At 41.4% G+C, this 20,755-nt stretch overlaps 1 protein-coding gene across 2 annotated transcripts; it reads right to left on the reverse strand.

The window, feature by feature from the left end:
- Positions 1–4,017: 4,017 nt before the first annotated feature.
- On the reverse strand, positions 4,018–19,287 carry NABP1 (nucleic acid binding protein 1). Of its 2 annotated transcripts, XM_007420393.4 has the most exons (6): positions 18,603–19,287; positions 18,005–18,143; positions 14,383–14,454; positions 12,330–12,405; positions 11,986–12,055; positions 4,018–10,913 (listed from the first exon to the last, which is right to left on the reverse strand). In XM_007420393.4, the coding sequence occupies exons 1-6, from the start codon at positions 18,691–18,693 to the stop codon at positions 10,717–10,719; spliced, it is 645 nt and encodes a 214-aa protein (XP_007420455.1). In that variant the 5' UTR covers positions 18,694–19,287; the 3' UTR covers positions 4,018–10,716. The 2 variants fall into 2 exon arrangements, with proteins under 2 accessions (XP_007420455.1, XP_087991825.1); XM_088135699.1 differs by lacking the exon at positions 18,603–19,287 and having other exon boundaries at positions 18,005–18,517.
- Between the last annotated feature and the right edge of the window lie 1,468 nt (positions 19,288–20,755).

A 20,755-nucleotide genomic window follows, 5' to 3' on the forward strand; every position in this document is an offset into this window, starting at 1 on the left:
CATTTATCATCATCTCTGCCCTGTAGCTTATATTTTATGGCCCATTAAATCTACTCTCATTTCCTATAAACAACAACATAAAACCCAATAACAGTAACATGGGGATCTGCCTATAAAGATGACATATCACTGAAGACCCTTGTATGAATATGGAATACTGCTAACTAGTAAAACATACACTACAAAGGGAGAGAAAGACTATTTTGTCCAAGAAGTGGCATTTGCAGGGAGAGTCAGACCAGGCAGTCTGATTAAAGCAGGAGAGAGTCAGTTTGGTGTAGTAGTTAAGGCATCAGGCTAGAATCCGGGAGACCCTGAGTTCTAGTCCTGCCTTAGGCACAAAGCCAGCTGGGTGACCTTGGGCCAGTCCCCCTCTCTCAGCCCTGGGAAGGAGGAGCAAGGGCAAACCACTTCTGAAAAATGTTGCCTAGAAAACTGCAGGCACAGTTGCCAGGAGTCAAGGCTAAGTAGAAGCCCTACCCCGGCCCCCAAAACAATCCAAGTTCCACTCCTTTTTGAACATACATCATGACACGCAAGTCCAAAAGAGACAGAGCTTGTGATTCGAGAGCACAACACTGTTTTGGTCATTTGACAAACGTAGCCAGAGTTACAAACATCCATGGTCCCAAATGCTCTACGGTGTCATATTTTACAGGAACACCCTTATGATAGCAACTCAAAAACCTCAAATATTTACCAAGTTGTCCCTATGTTATAAGAGGCCATTTAGCCAGGTAGCAAAGGAACTAAGTGCTCTCATGATCTTTCAAGCTTGGTTTCTCTTCAGCTCAAATGAATTGTACACATGAATTCAAAATGCCTGAAGAGAAGCACCCATCTGGAAAATAAATGTCAGTTCTCAATAGCTGACTATTTGATGACAGGTGGGTTGTGGGGAAGGTTACTTTAAAACATTTTTATCTCTTTAAACAAACTAGAAATGATGGGGAAAATGAAGAAACTCAGGGGGCTTTTTATGTCATTTTCTTTGTTACTGCAATCCTGCACATTGGACAATAAAGAATAAAGGGGTTACATCAATACTGAAATTCAAATAATAAGCTACATTTGAAACATTCTGCCACAGGACTTTACCCTAGTTTCCCAAACATGCATCAAAACGATGAACTCTCTTCCTAGAAATAAAGTGTTCCATCGAAGGAATATTCTTTACTGTCTTTTGTACATGTTGAGCAAAAAATAGCCCCAGATATTCTCTGGTTGAAAGGCAACCTTGCCATTGTAATGTTTTATGGCTGACAGAACCAGGGATGCGGAAAAGATGACAGCACAAGTAACACTATGTTCTATTTCTTCCCCCAAACATCTGAACATGCTTGTGCAGTTCTGGAAACGGTTCAAGATGTTGAACCTGAAAAGTTCAAAGCCTGAAAGACAAAACAGAATGTTCCATTGCCAGATCCCCCTATTTGCAAATCTCCTAAGTTTTAATCTTCTTTAATAGCAGGAGTACATCTGAGGACTGTTGCTAATGTTGGCTGGGCAAGACTCACAGTTGGAAGAGCAAGACATGGTGCAAAGTGGGCAAGGCCACGTTTTGTCCAGGTTATTGCTGCTGTTGCACAAGTTTAAATGTCTAAACCTGGGTTGTCCCTTTGCCCAGGAGTTTGAGGTCTAGCCACCTGAGAAAGCTCCCTCCGCCTTTGTGCAGGCAAAAGGGGAGCAAGTTGGTCAGTGGATTAAACTGTGCTCTCCCTTCAGGGGAGAGGGGGGAGCTTCGAAAGAGCTATAGAACCTATGCTCCCCAGCTTTGCCTGGACAATCATGCCAATCATCACCTTTGTCCCAGTTTAATTGCTTGATAATATTGCAAGCTTCTGCTCAAACAATCCATGTCTCATTTTAGAGCTAGGGTAGGACTACTTCAAGGGACATAAAATATCCAAAGGGACCCATTAGGCACCAGAGGAATCCATAGGATGAAAAGCTTTTGTCAAAAGGATGCAAAGAGTGTCATGCTTTTGGGAAACAAGCTCCACCCACTAGTATAGACATGTGATGTCACAGTGCATGTTCCACAGGGGTGGAGCTTGCATTCCAACAGGCAACGTTAGCTTGCAGGAGTCATTGCCCGATTCAGCATAGAACAGACCTCACCAGGCCCAGTGCAAGAATTCCAAGTTTTGGTTTCTCCAGTTTGGTAGGGCTTGTGGACCAAGCTGTAGGGAAAGGAATTCTTGGTCATTTTTATAGCACACCTGGCATCTCACCAGGGCATCTACTAAATAACTTTTCAAGGTAAAGACCAAAAAACCCCTGAGTTAAGCTCCATTTCTAGTGATTACATGGACACAACCCTGCAGTTTTCTTGGTAGATTAATAAAAATAATTTGCCGCTGTCTTCAGGGAAATGTTTTTCTACTTTCTAGTCTAAAAGCCCCTGGAACTATCCAAACGCTACCACACCCAGTCTTGCTTAGCTTCTGAGCCCAGACTTCAAGTAATTGGTGAGAATTTCTGAATGTGCACGGTCAGGCTCAAGCAGACTGACTATCTTCTCTGAGCAAACTCCACGTGCAGTTTTGGAAATGATTACTGCAAACTAGACATCAGAAGAGTAATAACCAGCCTGGAAATCCCAAAGGTCTCTGACCATGGTAAAAACAAAATGTGGTTGCAGCTGCTGAACGTTTCTCCACCCTATCCCTGGAGAGGCGTGCTAGAGTCATCACTGTAAACCACACTGGGAACAAGGGGCAGAGGAGAAGGGGGTCTCAACCCATGTCTAAATCTAGAATTCCTTTGCTTCATTCCCAGCTTCCACATCCCCACCGTCACCAGAAAGCTGTTGGTAAATGCAACAGAACTGAAGAGGGGTGGAAAAACAGGCAGACAATACATATATAAATAGATACAGTAACGTATTTCCATCCTGTCTTCCATTCAGGAGCGCAAGATGACACACATAATACTCCCTCCTTTTTTTTTTTTTTTTTTTTGTCTTTATTTATTTTTAGTCCTGCTACTTTATTATTAACAAAGAATATTGATATTAACAAAGAATATGCTAGCAAGGCAAAAGAAAGAACTGGAAGAAGTCTTGGAAATACAGGTTACAAACAGGGTTAAATACCTAGGGATATACATTACACCAAGATGTAGTACATTGAAGGAGGATAATTATCTTAAACTTAAACGACAGATTGTAATAGATCTGACAAAATGGGAGAATTTACAATTATCAATGACTGGGAGAATATCCACTATTAAGATGAATATATTGCCTAGGATATTATATTTATTCCAGACAATTCCAATTCGTTTAGGGAAAGAGTTTTTTGATGATTTAAATAAAATTGTATTGAAATATATCTGGCAGGGCAAAAAAGCAAGAATAAAGCTTAAATTACTACAAGATGCAAGAGTAAGAGGTGGGTTTGCCTTGCCTAACTGGGAATTATACTATCAGGCGACAAATCTGATGTGGGTAAAGGACTGGATAACTTTAAGAAATAATAGACTATTGACTTTAGAGGGACATGACCTGTTGTTGGGCTGGCATGCTTTCTTATGGTATAAGGGAACGAAAACACAGGGCTACTTTAGAAGGCACTATATTCGAGAGGCATTGTTTTTAAACTGGGAGAAGATAAGAAGACAATATTATTTAAAAGTTCCACGATGGATATCCACTATTGAAGCTTTTTCTTATCCAATAACATATAAAAAGGAACAAACAGTTAGATATACTGAGATATTGAATGAAAAGGGTGAACTTAAAACTATGCAAGCGTTAGAAGAACAAGGTATAAAAATGAACTGGTTTTCATATTTGCAAATACAATCTAGATTTGATAAAGATTTTAAAACAGAAGGTATCTATGATGAGCTGACTGTTTTAGATAAAATTTTGATGGGCACTGATGAAAAGGTGATTAAAAACTTTATGGACATTTACTAGAATTTAAGATGGAGGAAGAACAGGTTAAAGATACAATGATTGCATGGGGGAAAAATTTTGGATATGGAATTGATTTAGAGAAGTGGCAAAAACTATGGTCTCAAAACTATAAAATGACAATGTCAACTGCATATAAAGAAAACTTGTATAAGATGTTTTATAGGTGGCATTTACCTCCAGCAAGGATTGCGAGAATGTATAAGAACAAGTCTGATAAATGTTGGAAGTGTCATCAGAAACCCGGTACATATTACCATATGTGGTGGACATGTCCAGAAGCTAAAAGATATTGGATTAAAATCCACACATGGTTGGAAAAAATGACAAAACAACATATAGACTTTAAACCAGAGACATTTCTATTAGGAATTATATCTGAAACATATAGTAAAGAACTGAAATATTTGATTGTAAATGTTTTGACAGCGGCTAGAATTGTATTTGCTAAAAACTGGAAAAATGAAAAAGTACCTATGCAGGAGGAAGTTATTAAGAAAATTATGGAATGTGCAGAGATGAGTAAATTAACATTTGAAATTAGAGAGCAAGAAGATAAACAATTCTATATGATATGGGATCTGTTTTATCAATGGTTGGATGAAAAGATATAGTAATGTAATAGATCAGCAAATTATATAATAGAAACTTGACAAACTGATGTAAATTACTATATATATATATATATATATATATAATCAATGGATAAAAATGATATAAATCTTATTATGAAAGCTGATGTTATAGACTAGTAACAAATGAATAATAATTGATAATTGATAAATATATAAATATATGTTAGATAGATGACATGAGATTTTATATAAATGATGAGTGAAGACTATGAAAGGATGGCACAAATGATTGGTAACTGGCTGACACACGGTTTAAAATGGAAGATGGTTTTTTTTAATGTTTTTTATGTTATTGTTTGTATGTGTTTGTTGTAAAAAATAAAAAAAATATATTAAAAAAAAAATACTCCCTCCTTTTTTTCCCTCCTAACAACAAACCTGTGAGGTAGCTAACCCTTGTTCTCATTATAGATCGCATAGGTACTGTTCTATTGAGAAAGCGATTTTATGAGACAGGGCAACTTATGCAGATATGCCTGAAATTCCTATATATTTCACAGCCAACTTCTCTTCTGCAGCCACTCTCTTCTCATACTTCAACTCCCTGCTCAAGCGGCCTTTCCCATTTCTACTCAGAAATCTCCTGCTCCAATCTCCTTTCCAGCTGAGTAGCGACTGATCAAAACAAAAATCTAACATGGAAAAGTCGGGCAGTTTTTTTCAGAGGGAACAGGAATGATGGGAAACACTCTACCAGTTGAATTGAGATTCATTAGAAGAGCTGTGGTAGAACAAGTCTATTAATAACACAGCACCTGCATGCAAGTTACCACCACTAGAGGGAGCATTTAGACCATCATTAGTGTCCATATTTACCTTGGCATTGTCTTTGCCTAACATTCAGAAGTCCTGACTCCCTTTTGTTTAAATGACAGAAAGCAGTTTTCATGTGAATAAACTTGGTTACAGAATAAGACTTCATATTCCTGAATGTACATTTCCAAATCTCACAACTGAAGGGCACTATTCTTACTCCTTGATCCTGCTGTGATTTTATTCACTCAAGTAATTCCAAACATTGTGGGGAAGCCTACATAATGGCCCTTCCGGTGGCTTTCTGAAGATCTCATGCAAGATGATCCTTAATAGAGAGATCCTGATAACCTTGTGTTGATTTCAGCTCCATAAAGTAAAACCTGTTCTCACTGCTGCAGTGGGGGAGTCACCATCGATTCATGCTGCATCCTGATCTTTATATTGAAAGGTGAAGACTGCCTTGCAAAGTTTGACGCCTAGTAACCAATTGGACACAACCAGAGTTTTTTGGCTGTAATACTTACATCATGTATCAATGCCTTCTTCCAGGTTTTTAACTTCTCAATCTAGTCTACAGCTCTTGATATTCTTGGTGGCCCCAAACAACTAGGTGCCATTCACCTTTTAAGATCAACCAAGGTCAGCTAGATATGGCCAGCTGTGACACTTTCATACTAGAAGCAGTTTTAATGCTTAAGTAACCAAAACCAAAATCAATCCATTTTTACCCCCAAACTGCCATGGGCACATAATTGTTTCAAATTTTGTTCTAGAATTTTTACCAGCATGACATCTGTCCCACAGCTCCAAGGCTTTCCAGAACTGTGAGAATGCACTCTCTCTCTCTCTCTCTCTCTCTCCCTCCCTCTCCCTCCCTCTCCATCCTGTTTTTGAAGCTGACAGCCATAGCAATGTTTGAGGCAAGAAAATGTCAGTTAATAATTGACATTACTTCCAGATGATCTCAACTTTCTTAGTCACTCAACTTAATGGGCCATTCTCTATTTTGCTAACTGAAGTGGACAATCATTGTGGTGATTATGTGGGGGGGGGGGGCAGTGGATATAGGATAGACATGGAACAGCTAACTGCTCAGAGTTTCTTTTAGAGCAGCATGTGCTGGTTCAGGACCTGAAAAGACCTCTTTTACAGTGGGTAACATGTAGTCCCCCATCCCCTTTCTGGAATCCTCGTTATGATTACTAAAAACTGATGGAAATCTTCAGCTACTTTGAAGCAGACAACACAGGAAAACACTGTAAATCCTGAAATAGGCTTATTAGTGAAAGGGACCGTGCTCTCACCCACCCTCAGATCAAGTCCTATGCCTGTAATATCAAAGGTTGATCATCAAAACTTGATCTTATAGAATTATGGCCACCCAATGGTCAAAAGAAAGTCACATAGAAGTATCTCTAAACATTCCACATAGCTGCTTTTCCATACATCCTTAACTGAGGCTATTTGTTTGATTAGAAGCTGCCAATATAAAGATAGTGATGTTTAACTACTTTAAGATAGGATTATTTTAGAATTAAGAGCACAAAAGTGCCCATGGAAGCCAATAGATTATGCTTGATTCTCTAATTTCCTACCACAATGGAATGCACTTAGTTAACCACCACACAGAGCTCATAAATAGCATAACCCATGTTTTAATATGATGCGCTATATCAGCCAATCTTGGTTTAATCAATAGTTATGCAAATTAGTACTTAAGAATACTTATGTGTGAACCAGATGCACCTAAGTTTGAGAACCCAGCAGAAATAGTCAGGATCAGCTTTACCTTCTCCACTCACTGGGGCCACTTTTTCCTACCCTAGTGGCCAAAGCCATCTATGCACTATCCCTCCAAAACAATTCTTAGGACCTTCTTCAAAGGGAACAGGACATACCAAGACGAATCCACCAGGAGAGTGACCAAGCAGAACATCCCCCTGTCCTGTTTGATTTGTTCTATTGCCTCAACAGAGATTTTCCTTGAAATAAAAAGCTATCAATCAAGGGGCAAGACGTCATGTTAAGTAAAAAACGTTACTGATGCAACACACATTCTGAGCTTATTTCCAAGATACTCTTCTCTGAAAGCATGACTTGACTCTTTATTAAAACATCTTTTAAAATAGCCAATTATGGTTGAGATGATCCTTTCAGTTTTCTACGCCAAGCAAACAGAACTTAGTGTGTCCCAGTGAACTCAAGCACCTCGTTTATAACTAACCCCTTTCCTTTAATCTTTAAGAAGCTGGTAACGTATCATGGTTTACAGATGACTGGTTTTTTGATTAAGGTAATCATGACTGGCATGAAGAGTATCAGGCAATGAACAGCAGTCCATAAATGTTAGATAGCCAGATCATAATCAAGGTTAATTCCTATGGCAACACAATAGGAATTTCTTAAAAATCTCACTTCCTTTGTGCGACATCACTGTTCACAGAACCCATCTGGCTGTTTTGAAATGCCCTTGAAGAAAGGCAAGTTCCTCTTATCGCCAAGCACACCAAGTGCATCACTTCTGTAAAAGGTCAGGCAGGCTGGAGAGCCACAAGAATCTTCAGATACTTGTTCGTGCTTGCTGTTAACCCATCACACAAAGAGCTTGCTGCAAGAGTAGCAAATTATGTTTCAGTATGTTCTCATGATGGGAAGACACAAACACTAAGATGACTCAAATGAAGGGCCCAGCTACGTTAAAGGAGGGGCAGGAAGCTTTCCGGTGACAGGAACCATCCTGTGACTTCATACAAACTCATATGAGCAACAGATAAACAATAAAAATAGCCAAAATCTCAAATCCCGCAAACCAAAAGATCTTTAAAGTTTTGGCTAATTCCTGCTTTAAAAAATTAAAGATGCGCTGAATCTCTTTTGAATTTGGAGGCCAGTGGCCACTACCTAGTGACACTGCAGACCCCTCGCCCCTGATCGCCATCTCAAAGCCCAGATTGTGACTGGATTCATGCTATTCCAAACTATCATTTGGTTTATTTGGCCTTGCACAAACCCATGCAATTGTGGTTAATTTAATAAACCTTTGTTAAGGATCTTATGTTTTAGCAGAATGTTCCAATGTAATTCCCAATATTATTTATAGAACGGTACCTAGCATTCGTGCACGTCATCACACAGAATACAAAAGCCCTGTTTCTTTTGACAGCCCGTGCTTGGTTTTTAAAGGGAGAACACCAAAAGTTATATATCAGCAGGAAGCCACTTCTCAACTATACCTAAACTTATGAACAGCAGCCACATCCCATCTCCTCTATTCTACAGCCGTTGGAAGAACTGTTTCCCACAATACCTTGACTTACCAAAATATTTAGACATAACTGTACAAGGTGTGAAGAGACTGACGATCCACAGCTACTAGATTTTATTCAGAAAGCATATCAGATTCTTAAGACACTGCATTGCATCATGGGAATTCCCTCCTACTTCAAGATGCAATGCCGAAATTACATAAAATCAGTATTTATGCTGGGGCATTTCAAAACAGATCTATCATGTTTCCTTCCAATCAGTTCATATACTACTAAAGCTTTCAGTAAGCAACTACAAATGTCATTTAACAAGACATACCATTTTAGAAAAAGGACAGTGGGAGGTGCTTCAAAACTCTTCCGAGGTTTGTTACAAAGATTAGCACATATCCTCATCCTCTACACTTGGGAATTATATTTACGTCCATGTAAATCTGGACAGACAGAAGTCACGGCTTTGAACTGAGTTTTTTTTTTTTTTAAACCAAGAAAAAAATGTTTTTTCTTCTTAATATAACACAGTTAGTGCAAATCTATTATGAGGTCTTCTTCCAAAAGGTAACCAAAAAAAGGGGGGGGGGAATCCAGCCATCTTACAGCATTTCAATTTATTCCAATCATAATCTTAAAGAAGACTGGATAGTTTTAGAGTTACCAAAAAAATTGGTACAAAGTAGATTTTTTTTAACCATAAAGGTTAGGATTAATGCCAGCATTATTCTGCTTTCTCAAACTCAGCAGCCTGAAAACAACCCAAATTGGTCAGGGCCAAGGTTCTTTTTCCAAAAAAAAACCCAACCTAACCCACCACCAAGGTAAGTGCTGCAAGAGCATAACTGTATTGGTGTAACAGGCACTTAAGAACTGAGGATTCTCACGAAAAGGGAATGCTCTCAGTGATCACATCCACCTTTTGTTTGTAGCTCTTCACTTCAGCCGTCTGGGTAGGCTGATGCTCCTTAGGAGGCTGATGGCTTCAGAGGTGTCTGAAGGACCCCCTTTTGTGGCAAGGATGGAAGCAGCCTCATGGCCCCGCAACACCAGCCCCCTCCCTTTCATATAGGCTGCATCCGTCACAACACACACACAAACGTGATTAAACCACACCGCTTCAATCATTCACCCCTTGAGAACGCTGCTGCGTGATCTGCAGATCTGAGATTCAATATTCTCATGCTCCAAGGGGAAAAAAAAAAAAAACAGTGCAAATGGAAAATCTCTACGTCTAGGATGTTTGTTGGCTGTGTACAGGAAATCCTTCTTCTCTTCCCTGCACATCAACCATCTTGAAACCATTACCTGCCACTTGAAATCAGTGTTGCTTGTAAAGCAGCCATCTGCAGAATCAACCGGTAAAGGTTTTCCAGGTGACTCCACACCAGTAGGGGCTTTGGTCACCGAGAAAAGCTCTGAAGAACAACATACTTTACTTCAAGAATGAAAAGCTTCAATCCCTGAGAAGGGTAATTAAAAAAAAAAAAAAACTGCAGCATTTTGTGAACTGAAAGGCAGGATATCTGGTAAATATCTTGAATTTCTATTTTATATCAGTTGGATTCTTATCAGCATACATTTTTTGAAAGAGACATCTGACCCTTGCTGTGAGAGCACCCCAACCAAATAACAAGTCAACCAGTTTGGACAGTTCATCTGCACTTATTGTTAGAAGTTTTTAATTGAGAACTGGCTTGCTAGATGAAACTTCTCCCTACCCATCCCCACCCCCCAACCATCATAAGCTCCCACCAGCTGGGATGTGGGTCAGTCCCAGGAGCAGAAAGGAAATAAACTAACATCTTAAGGCTGCATCATGCAAACTAAACCAAAATAAGAATACTCATCCATCCAAAACCAGGTTTTCTTTTGGAAAACAGCAACTAATCTTTAACAAGGAAATCTATTTCCAAATATGCCTCCATATTTTCACACATTTTCTTTCTGGGGTAATGCATGATCAGCAGCTTCACTGAATTTTTGAACCAAGGGGGGCAGAAGAGCGAGAAAGTCTTTCCCATCAGAGAAGGCTGAGAATCAGAAAGAACGAACAAAATGTTTTCACAGTAAACCATAAATAAAAGTGCAGCAAGTGTTCAAGTAGGCTTAAGAGGTTCTGTGGACAGGGAGGCGTTTGGTTTGGTCATCTCTTGGAGGCTCTGCGGGGGTCCCTCCCATTACTTATTGTGCTTTGTAGGGGACGAACATTATTAGACGGCACAGGTGCTAGAGGAGGAGCAGGCCCCCGTCCGCCAACCCTCCCAGAACCTGCATAAGTGGGGGCATGATTGTAAGCCGTTGACAATCCACTCAGCTCTGGTCCAGCTGGCAAACCATTTCCTAAAAAAAAGGAAACAATAAAAAAAAAAACTGTCATCAGACTTTCTACTTTCTCAGGCCACACTTTAGTAATGAAGATTGCTAACACTGTACTCCAAAGAGCCTGATCTCAACTAGGGAGCATTTAGCATTAAGTTGCTGAGAGCTGGTGATATCATCGGTGGAGACCACAAGGTCCCAAGAGACAGCTTGCCGTGCCATGGTAATCAATGCACAAGAAAAACAAGCAGCTACAGGTTTTAGTGACTTAGCAGGATCTTCAGAGTTCTGTTTAATGCATGTAATTCCTGCCAACCTACAAACATGCACCAAAGCTAGCAAAAGAAGTTAGCATAGCAGTCATCATCTAGATCGGTGTTTCCCAACTCAGCAACTTTAAAATGGGTGGACTGGAAGATGCTGGCTGGGGAATTCTGGGAGTTGAAGTCCGCCCATCTTAAAAGTTGCTAAGATTGAGAAACATTTATCTAGATAAATTGCAATATACATGATGGTGCAAGATCTTTTTTATTAGGTTTTAATTTACCGGGAGCATTTAGCTACACAGGAGGAGATTATGTAGCAAATACCTTTTTATTGTGCCCTGGGGCTTTTGGTTATCATCATCTGCATTAGGAACTTATGGTTTCTCAGAACCAGTTCCCTGTATGTTCTCCCCAGTAAATTGCCACCTGATAAAATGGTTGATGTACATGGGGCTATATTGAAGAAAACAGACTCCTGGTCTGTCTAATCAACCTAACCATGATGAAATTGTGGAATAGGAGGTGCAACCTGACATGTATTACCAAAACCTGGCTGGACAAGGAGCAGTGAGTACCTCTCCCTGAGATTTCTCCAGCAAGGTCTTGGGTAGTGCATCAGTCATGACCCCAGGGCTGGGCAAGTAGAGTGTGCTTACTATTTAAACTCTATGTCAAATTTGGCTTTAATTATGACGGTTAATATTGGAGCAAGCCAAAGTTAACTATGGTTTCTTATCTTTACTTTCTAAAATCAACCATAATTTAAAGAAATGCATGTTCCTGAATAGTCATTCAGTTCTCTCTCCTACTCCTACACACTTACTTACCAGTTGGCCCAAAAGTACAAGTACCCGAATTAGCTGATGGAATGGAATTATTAGTCTGCTCACCCTGTGCCTTGAAAAAGAAATGCAAAGAAAACAAAAGCATTAAGACAACAAACCTCCTCTGTGGAACAGAAAATGGCATGGGGCTTGGAGGGCAGTATCTACAACAGCTGCCGATTTTTTCTTGACCAGGTATTTTCCTCCCATTTATTTAAAAGTCCATTTGTTCCCATAAAGATGCAAAATCCACTGCAGCTAAGGTCATATTAGACAGACTGAAGCTAAACTTAGCTTAAAACTGCTGATCGCAGACCCCAGAATGGAGCTGCGTGTGACAAACGTACCACTTTATTCGACTGCCCAGGGTGATCTGAATTGGGTTCACTGAAGTTGGGCACTTCTGAATACACCATGCAGAACCTGTACAGAAAAACAAGCTTATGAGAGAAGAGCGTTTCTTGCTGCAACTATTTCTGCAATCTCTATCCAATTTCCAGCGATAAACCCAGAGGTAGCCAGAAATGGCTGTACCCCCATCAGACCACCAATTCGATGCTTTAGCCTATCCAAAGTTCAGGCCCTAAGAAAAGTAAAGCCTGTACAAGTGATGGGACTGGCTTCTGAGTAGGTTGTGATTCTAAGCACACATTCCTTCTACTGTAGATGCCTGTATTTAACATTCTAATCATTTCTGCAGAAGGATACACATCAGGGCTACAATCCTTTGTACATTTCCCTGGGAGTGAGATCCACGGAATCATGAATGCCTCACTTGTATGAAAGCACGCCTAGATTTAAGCCACACAGAGAAGACATAGTAAGTCTAGTGTACAAGGATTCCAAGGAGAAATGTTTAAGAACAGTTAACAATCCAAATACATAACTGCACCCAAAATTCTGCATCTTAAATTGCTCTTTAAAGCCTCCTCTTCCAATCAATTGTATTTTGGATCTAAGTCTCCTGCGGGGTAGAATCTGTTAAGAGACATTTTGCTCACCAGAACAATCTTCCACACTAGCCAAAAATCCAAAACAGATGCTTTTCAATTTCTGGCATCACACAGCCCCCCAACTAAAATCAGATAGCCACTTATTTCAGAAATATATACTAATCTTTTCTAAACCCAGATTTTCAGGTGATCAGCACTTTTTTCTCTGCTAAAATACCCACCCTATGCTATTTCCATTGCAACACTTATTTTCTAACACAACTATTAATTTTCACTTTTTTCCCTTTATGACAATATCCTACAAGTTACAGGAACTCTTTGGGTTTTTTGCTTTTATTAAAAAATGGAAGCAGAAATAGTGGAAGGTAATACACTATGAATAATCAGAGGTCTTATTGGATAAATTAGGCTGAAAGCATAATCACACAAGGGCCATCTAACATTGCAGCTGTTAGGAATATTTAGAACACAGTTCTATCTATTCTAGCCTGGTTTACACATGCATGATCACTTGATCATAACAGAATGACTGGAAGATGAATTATGAACCAATTATTGAAAAAGTTTGAATGGGCTCGCATATCACATTAGTCCTCATTTGTTGAATACACAGTAAATCCAATTCACAGAAAACCCAAAGCCAAGAACCCTTCCACTGCATCTGACATAACGCAAGGGGAAATAAGCATCTTCAACCCAGGGCTAGACCTCTGATAGCCCACCCAGTCATCATCTGATGCTCCCATCATCATTCATGTCAGGATGAACCAGCCCCTGGAGTAACAAATTTGAACTGGTCCAGCTCTTTGCTTTTAAACTTTTATGACAGGTCTCAATGAACAGCCTACTCAAAGTTGATAAATGCTAAAAAAAAAAAAGCCAACAGTCTGATTCATGACACAGTAGATCTCAGAGACCTCAGTTAGGACCTAAAAGACTCTGCTACATAGAGGGGGAAATTTACCTTTACACCCCTAGAGAGGCTGGCTCCTCCAGGACAGGCTGGAGCTCAATACCAGAGTAGGATGTGGAAGCTCGCAATGCGGCTGCCTCTACCGTACCTGGCCTGTGGATAAATAGAGGACTTCAGTTTTTCGTGCTGCAAGTCCTTGAAAGTGACAATGTCTTAACCCAACAAAAGGCTAAACTTACCTGCTTACAACTATACTGAAAAGACAGAAATCATGTTGGATGGAAAGGACTGATCGAGATGCCATTTCTCAACTATTGAAGTAGAATTCCCAAGCCCTATATTCCCCCACCCCCATTTCAGGCAGAATAAAACCCAATACTAAGAGCAGGACTTTTACAAGAAAAGCTGGATAAACACCATAGAGCAGGAGTAAATGGCAGAGACAGACATTCTTCCCTTAAGGCCCAGACAACTTTTCCTTACCTACCAGATTTCAGAAAAATGACCAGATTATATGCAAAATAAGATACTCACTCCCCAATTTTTTGCAGGTCACCTCCTTTTCCAGTATAAAGCGTCAGGCATCCTTTCCACAGAGATGCATACCTAAGGAAGGGAACACAAGCAGTATTAGACATGCTAGAAGAGAATGGAGTGACGGTACCAGCTTTATCAGGATAAAGCATAAGCCGTCGCTCACCAAAGGCCATCACATTCATCATTACACTCATCAAAACTGGAGAGAATACAAAATGTACTTAAAACACTGAAACATTAAACTCTGACTTGCCTTACATTAACTGCTGACTTTTATGCTTCGGTTGTAATTACTAAATACTTGGAGAATTTTATCAAGTTAAAGAGTTAAGTAACTGAAATTTGTATTAAATATGGTTCCTGTAATACATTCCACTTTATGCCTCTGTTTGGCCCTTGAGACTCATAATTCAACAAAATAACTCCTTACAAAGATGATTTTTACTGAGGCTGATAAAAAGGGGGCAAAGATACTGTCTGCTTATAAATCAGCAATGCTTCTAAAACTTTTGCACCGACAGCAGAAGCGCTGGATTATCAGTCTCCAAAGAAGTTATCCGTCTCTTTGTGTAGTCACATAATAGTTCTGCAAAGACGCATATAGAAAGCAACTTTAATATGGTATTGTGCCAAGGTGTAATACGAAGGGCTTACAAGTTAGCCTAAGGGTAAAATCTGGTTACATGTGCATATTGCTATAGAAGCAAGTCTTGTATCATTGTTCCCAAGCAAGCAGCCATAACTGTATTTTACATTTAAGCCAAAAAAATATGTTCCAGTCATATTCCGGGTATGTCACATTTGCCTCCAAACCTCTGTCCAAGGTATTCTAAATGGTTGTAGGGTTATTCCACTTCATTCCAGCTGCACGATTCTAAGGCCAGTTAAACTGGAGAGAATAGTCTGAACAGCAGGACATTATGAACTTGGCAGACAAGGAGGTCTGAAGACAAGTCCCCCCCCAGTTTAACTCCAAACTACCTATTGCACAAGTCTTAGTAGTGGATGACTGTAGTCCAATATACAACAAGAAAAACGTATTAGGCCATTCTAATTGAGTGTGTGGCCAGGAGCAGGGCTTCACGTCAGGGCTGTAGCGAACAGGATTCAAAAGAGAAAAGATGATCCGGAGTGTGGGAGGGCACCAACACAACACCAATCAGCAACTCCTTAAAACCACATCCTTGCCTCAGATTACACAAGAATAACTGCAAAACCGACCAGAGGCTTTTACGGAACAGTGGTGCTACCGGCAACCAGTTAGTATTCATCACTGCCACATTGCTGATTTTCTAGATTTTTTTTAAGCTACTTGATCTACTCAAAACATGTCATCATTACAAGCACCATGTAGGAGGAGCCACCCTATTATACCCATAAACTCTTCTCAGGAAATTCAAAGTTCATGCAAGATTTGACCAGGACATACATTGTTGTGTATTTCTACATGGTTTTAACACAAAAAATAAAGACAAATACAAACAAGCCTGTGTTAATTATAGAAAGTAACTGAAGGTCCAGCTAACTGGAATGTGATAAAACATAGCGTAAGTTCTTGTTTTTAATACTAACTGGGAAATAATTCAACAAGGGCATCCCTGAAACCTGTTAACTTCCTCTAGACTGAATTTGGTGCAAAAAATACAGGATACTGGTAATAAAATAAGATGCTCTACTGCTAATTGTTAATTCTGCCTCCCTCCATTTTAAAATAAGCCAGCTTTCCCAGTAATGCTTGATGGAGGCTCATTGACAGAAGAGGCAGAAATAGCCAGCTGCAGCAGGAAAGATATGTTACAAATCACATTACACAAGATCTCAATCCATTACTATATCAAATTTCAAAGAAGCATAGTATATCTAAGCACACAGAGCTATTTACAATTTGTGTAAGGACACCCCGGCATTGCTCTTATTTAGAAAAAACACAATCTGGAAAATTTTGCCTTACAGATCCCATTTTGCTGGGACAATGCAGAAGAAGCTGGAGGGAGCAGGCCTTGAATTCCCAACTCCATAACAAGCCATACTTTGGGCCAGCTCATATATTGAAATATGAGGTATAAATCTAAAAATGGCAGGGAGATCAACAATGTACAAATGCGTGGGTCACAGAAGTACCATCAAGCAGGATGCCTTGTCCAAAGGCTGCTTCCAGGCGTTGTCCTTCACAAGCAAGCCACGCAAATAAAATGGATTATCAAGACCTTTTTTTAAAAGCTCAGAAGGTTGGACAGGGTGTTCAGAGCATCAGCAACAGGCTTTAAGGTTAAACACCACCATATACCTTCTAATCTCCCTCCTCCCCCAGAAAACAGCAGCTTTTTCCCTCCTGTTAGGAGGAAATCCAAAATAATCTTCCCCTCAAACTACCGTATCTACAGAGAAGAAGATATGGCTATAGAGAGTGGTTCTAGTCCTTCCTCCTGCTCACAGACTTTTAAATAGGTAAAATCTCTTAGATGACGCTTGACTCCTGGTGATTATATGACATGCCATGTGGTTTCCTTGGCAACAATACTGAAGTCATTTCCACTGCTTTCTTCCATAAAATAAATAAAAATATAAATATGATTCCTTGCTTTCTGGCTCGGAGATTTCCTAGTAGTCTCCCATCCAAATACTAACCTGATCTGACCCATTTTCCCCCCCCAGATCAGACAAGGTCAGTTAAGTTCTGCTATTTGAATTGTAACATCTCTATTTCACAAGACTTGAACAGGTTCCAAGTCATGCTCTACCACTGCCAGGTCCAACTTGGTTCTTGAAGAGGAAGAGAGGGACAGGAGGGGAGAGAATAGCTTTGCTTCTCCATTATTACAGGAAACACCTTAAGTCAACCTACTTCTACAAAATGGGCAAGTCACCTGTTTCTTTAAGCCACCCTCCCAACCAGTCCCCTCCAAGTGTTACCACCTGCAGCCAACTTGATCAATGGCCATGTTGGTTGGAAAAATGGGAGCCACAAGATTGGGGAAGGCTGCTTTAAGAGGTCAGTCAATGGCCAACACATGGTTAAGAAAGGCACCACTGCTACACACCAAGCCAAAGACAATGGCAGAAATCACTTTTGTTCATATCTGAGTCAGTTCCGATCATATACAAAATGCTGAGTGTGAAAGAGTGAGAGGGCAGACCAGTAGGAAGAGTGAACCCTTCCTGTGCCTGCCGCTTACCCTCAGGAGCTGTTCTCTGGATCTTGTTCATGGGAGCAAGACCTGAGGGGAAAAGTGTTCTTCCAAGAGACAGGGTGACACAGGGACCACTTTCTGCTTACCAAGGTCATGGGTTCAAACCCTGGCCCCTCCTCCTGTTAAGGGGATTAAGCAGGAGGGGAGGGAAAAGACCCTGAAGAAGTACTGTCAGCAAACCCAGTTTAGAGAAAGTACAACTGGTTTGCTGCTCCCACATTTAATGGCAGCCTTGTAAGAGAAGAATTCCTATTCCCACTGCCCTTCTTTTTTCAAAAGAGATGGAAGTCACAGCTGATTCAGCACAAATTGTACCCACTCCAAGCTTGGGGACACTCCCTTCCAAGTCACACACAAGTTGCTTCTAGAGCAAACAAAGAAGCCAGGCTGAGCTCAGCCCAGAGTCATCCTAATCTTGCATTACGTACCCTTTGGTCAACCGAATAATATCACCTGGCTGGATGAGGCTGCCAAGCTCATCCCACACGGAGATGGTGATGCTTCCTGTCTTGTCAGCTACTTTGCACGCCCTGACCTCATGTCCATCTTTGGTTTTGGTAACACGCCCTGCCAGGAAACAGCAAAAAACAAAAACAAAAAAAGGAAGAAAGAAAATGAGAGGGAAAGAGAAAGAATTAATGACCCAAGAAAGTGAATGCAAGCTGCCAGCATAATTTATTCCTCTGTAAATAGGATTAGGAAGAAACTGTGGCATTAAAAGCTTTGGAACTGATTGCAGAAAAATACCACAAATAAGAAACAGAAGCAAGTTCCCTAAAAGAATGAGGAGGGGGTCTGTTTAAGAATAGGATTTTTTAAAAAAGGGTGGAGCACACCACCAGTGGGACTGCCAACCCTTTCCCTGAAAAGTGACCACGTGTCCCAAACTCACTCGCTCGCTCTCACACACACACACGTAGCTGCTGAGCCAGAAGGGGGGGAAGGAAAGATAGCGGGGGGGGGGCGGGGAGGAGAGATTGAGGGAGGGAAACAATGAATGCGATGGTTCCAAGGGACCCCACTTACCGATCTCCAGCACAATAAAGACGACATTTACATTTTTCAGTCCGGGCTTTATGTCTTTTATGAAGAGGTATGTTTCATTTGCCATGCTCATGCTGCTTGCTCAGGAGGAAGACACGGGCGTTGCGGGGGCAGACTGAGCAGGACAAACCATCCCTTCCCCGAGCAGCACTCGGTACCAGAGGGCAGCCGGGGACCGGGGTGGGAGTTTGACCAGCTCTTCAAAAAAGCAAGGATGTGTACGGCCCGGGGGGCGGGGTGGAGGCGCTTTTTTAAGAGACAAGGCACGCACGGCGACCCCCTTTTCCTGTAGCTCGAACTGGTTGCTCTCCCACTCGGGAGGAAACCCGATCGCAAACAAATCTAAAGCTGGGCTGGGGCTGGAAGCCTGGGCGCTATGATTATACAGGCACGGAGTTTGGCCGGCTTCAGCTGCGACTTCCGCCCCTGCCGGTGGAGGGGAAAAACCAGTCCAGCATTCTTCGCCTCCCTGCTCCTTACGGCGCTAGCTCCTCCGAAAAAAGACGGAGGGAGGAGAGAAAGCGCAGCGCTTTCTCTTGTTCCTTATTATTTTACAACCACTAAGGCGCTTGTCTGCTTATCTTCCTCGTTCGCCCCCCTCGTGACCACGTCGCCCCCAGAAAAGTAAGCGCACTAATTTCATTCCCCCGCGTGCTGCTCCCCTTCAAACGCTCCTCTCTATAGAAGGCAAGCATGTGCTGCACCACGCTTTTATAGCCTAGCGGACTGATCCATTTGCGCTTCATGAGGGGAAGAGAGAAAAGACAGTTAAGGATGGCATAAGGAAAGCAGAGAACGGAGGCGCCAACTGCCGGTTCGGTGGGCAGCTGCTGTGTCTGATCAACATTGAGTCGTATGTTTTCCGCCCTGTAACCAACTGGCGCTGGAGATATAAAAAGGAGGACGGGAACCACCCGAGCAAAATGGTACCGTCCAGTGGACGCGGAATGGAACTGAATGTGACAAAGTGCCCCGTGAGAGGAGCCGATTGGTTGGAGGAGATTCTTTTGTCCTCTGACCTAGAATATTTACCCTTGTTCGTCTCCCCCCCCCCACCTTCTTTTCCTTCGGCTCCCTTTCGGAAGTGGGTCGGAGCCCGTCTCAGCCGGGGACGGTGCCGCGCTCTTCTCGTGAGCTTCCCGGAATGGCGGTCTCTGGCTTTTCCCACGCCGTCGATTCCCTTACTGACTTCCCCCCTGTCGAAAGAACGACGCCGCGTGTCGTGTACTGTAAACGTGCTTCTTCCCCAAAGCTAGATACGGTTATGTTTAAAACTGAGCAGCGTACGCAGCAAATCCATTTGTTCCGGGTCTAAGAAAACTGGTGGCTGGAGGTACTGGGAATCATGGAACGGACCGCAATTGGCCGTGATCTCTTGCCGCTTGAAAACTGCACTTTTTTTCAGGTAGAAAAGAATACTTGAAAGCCAGCCTGCGCGTTACTAGCAGGACCAGTGATCCCCGGCGTGGTTGATGGGCTTTCTTCGCAGTAGCTGTGCATAAATAGTATAATTTAGATCAGCGGATCACTACTTGAAAGAGAAGCAGACGTGGCGTACAGTCGAGCGTGTAATTAGTCAATTTATTAAATGCCTCATAAAATATATTTCTCCAGGCTTAATGCCGGCTTCAGCTGCGACTTCCGCCCCTGCCGGTGAAAGGGAAAAACTAGTCCACGGTTTATCACCTGGAGAAATTACACTTGTGCGTGTCAGAGCTTATTGAAAGTGCAACTTACAAAAGACAAGGATAGTTAAAGTGAAGTATATCCTATAATTTCAAATAAACTATCTTAGAACTGAACAGTGTTGTATTCTGCTTGCGCTCCCTGTGGTTTTTCCCCATCACTTCTCTGTTTACATGCATGCAATCTTGAGCATGTATAAAGTCCTCAGATATCAGCAAAAATGTCACAGAAACCTTACATAGTTCACTGAGAAAGTACTGTTGTAGAGAGATCATTCCTTTTGATTAAGACGTCCCCATAACCTGGAAAGATGTCAAAACAGATGATTTTGCAGGCAGTGGTATTGCAGACATTCGGAGAATGTATTTCCAGAGGACACAATCGTTAGAGTGTCTTTGTGTGTTGATAAGGTCTGCTGGATTTCAACAGGTCCAAATTTGCAACCAGCA

Source organism: Python bivittatus, unplaced genomic scaffold (genome assembly GCF_059951505.1).
Source record: "Python bivittatus isolate LINGU-HERP-01145 unplaced genomic scaffold, Pbiv_v1 ctg000200_np1212, whole genome shotgun sequence".
Taxonomy (NCBI): Eukaryota; Metazoa; Chordata; class Lepidosauria; order Squamata; family Pythonidae; genus Python; species Python bivittatus.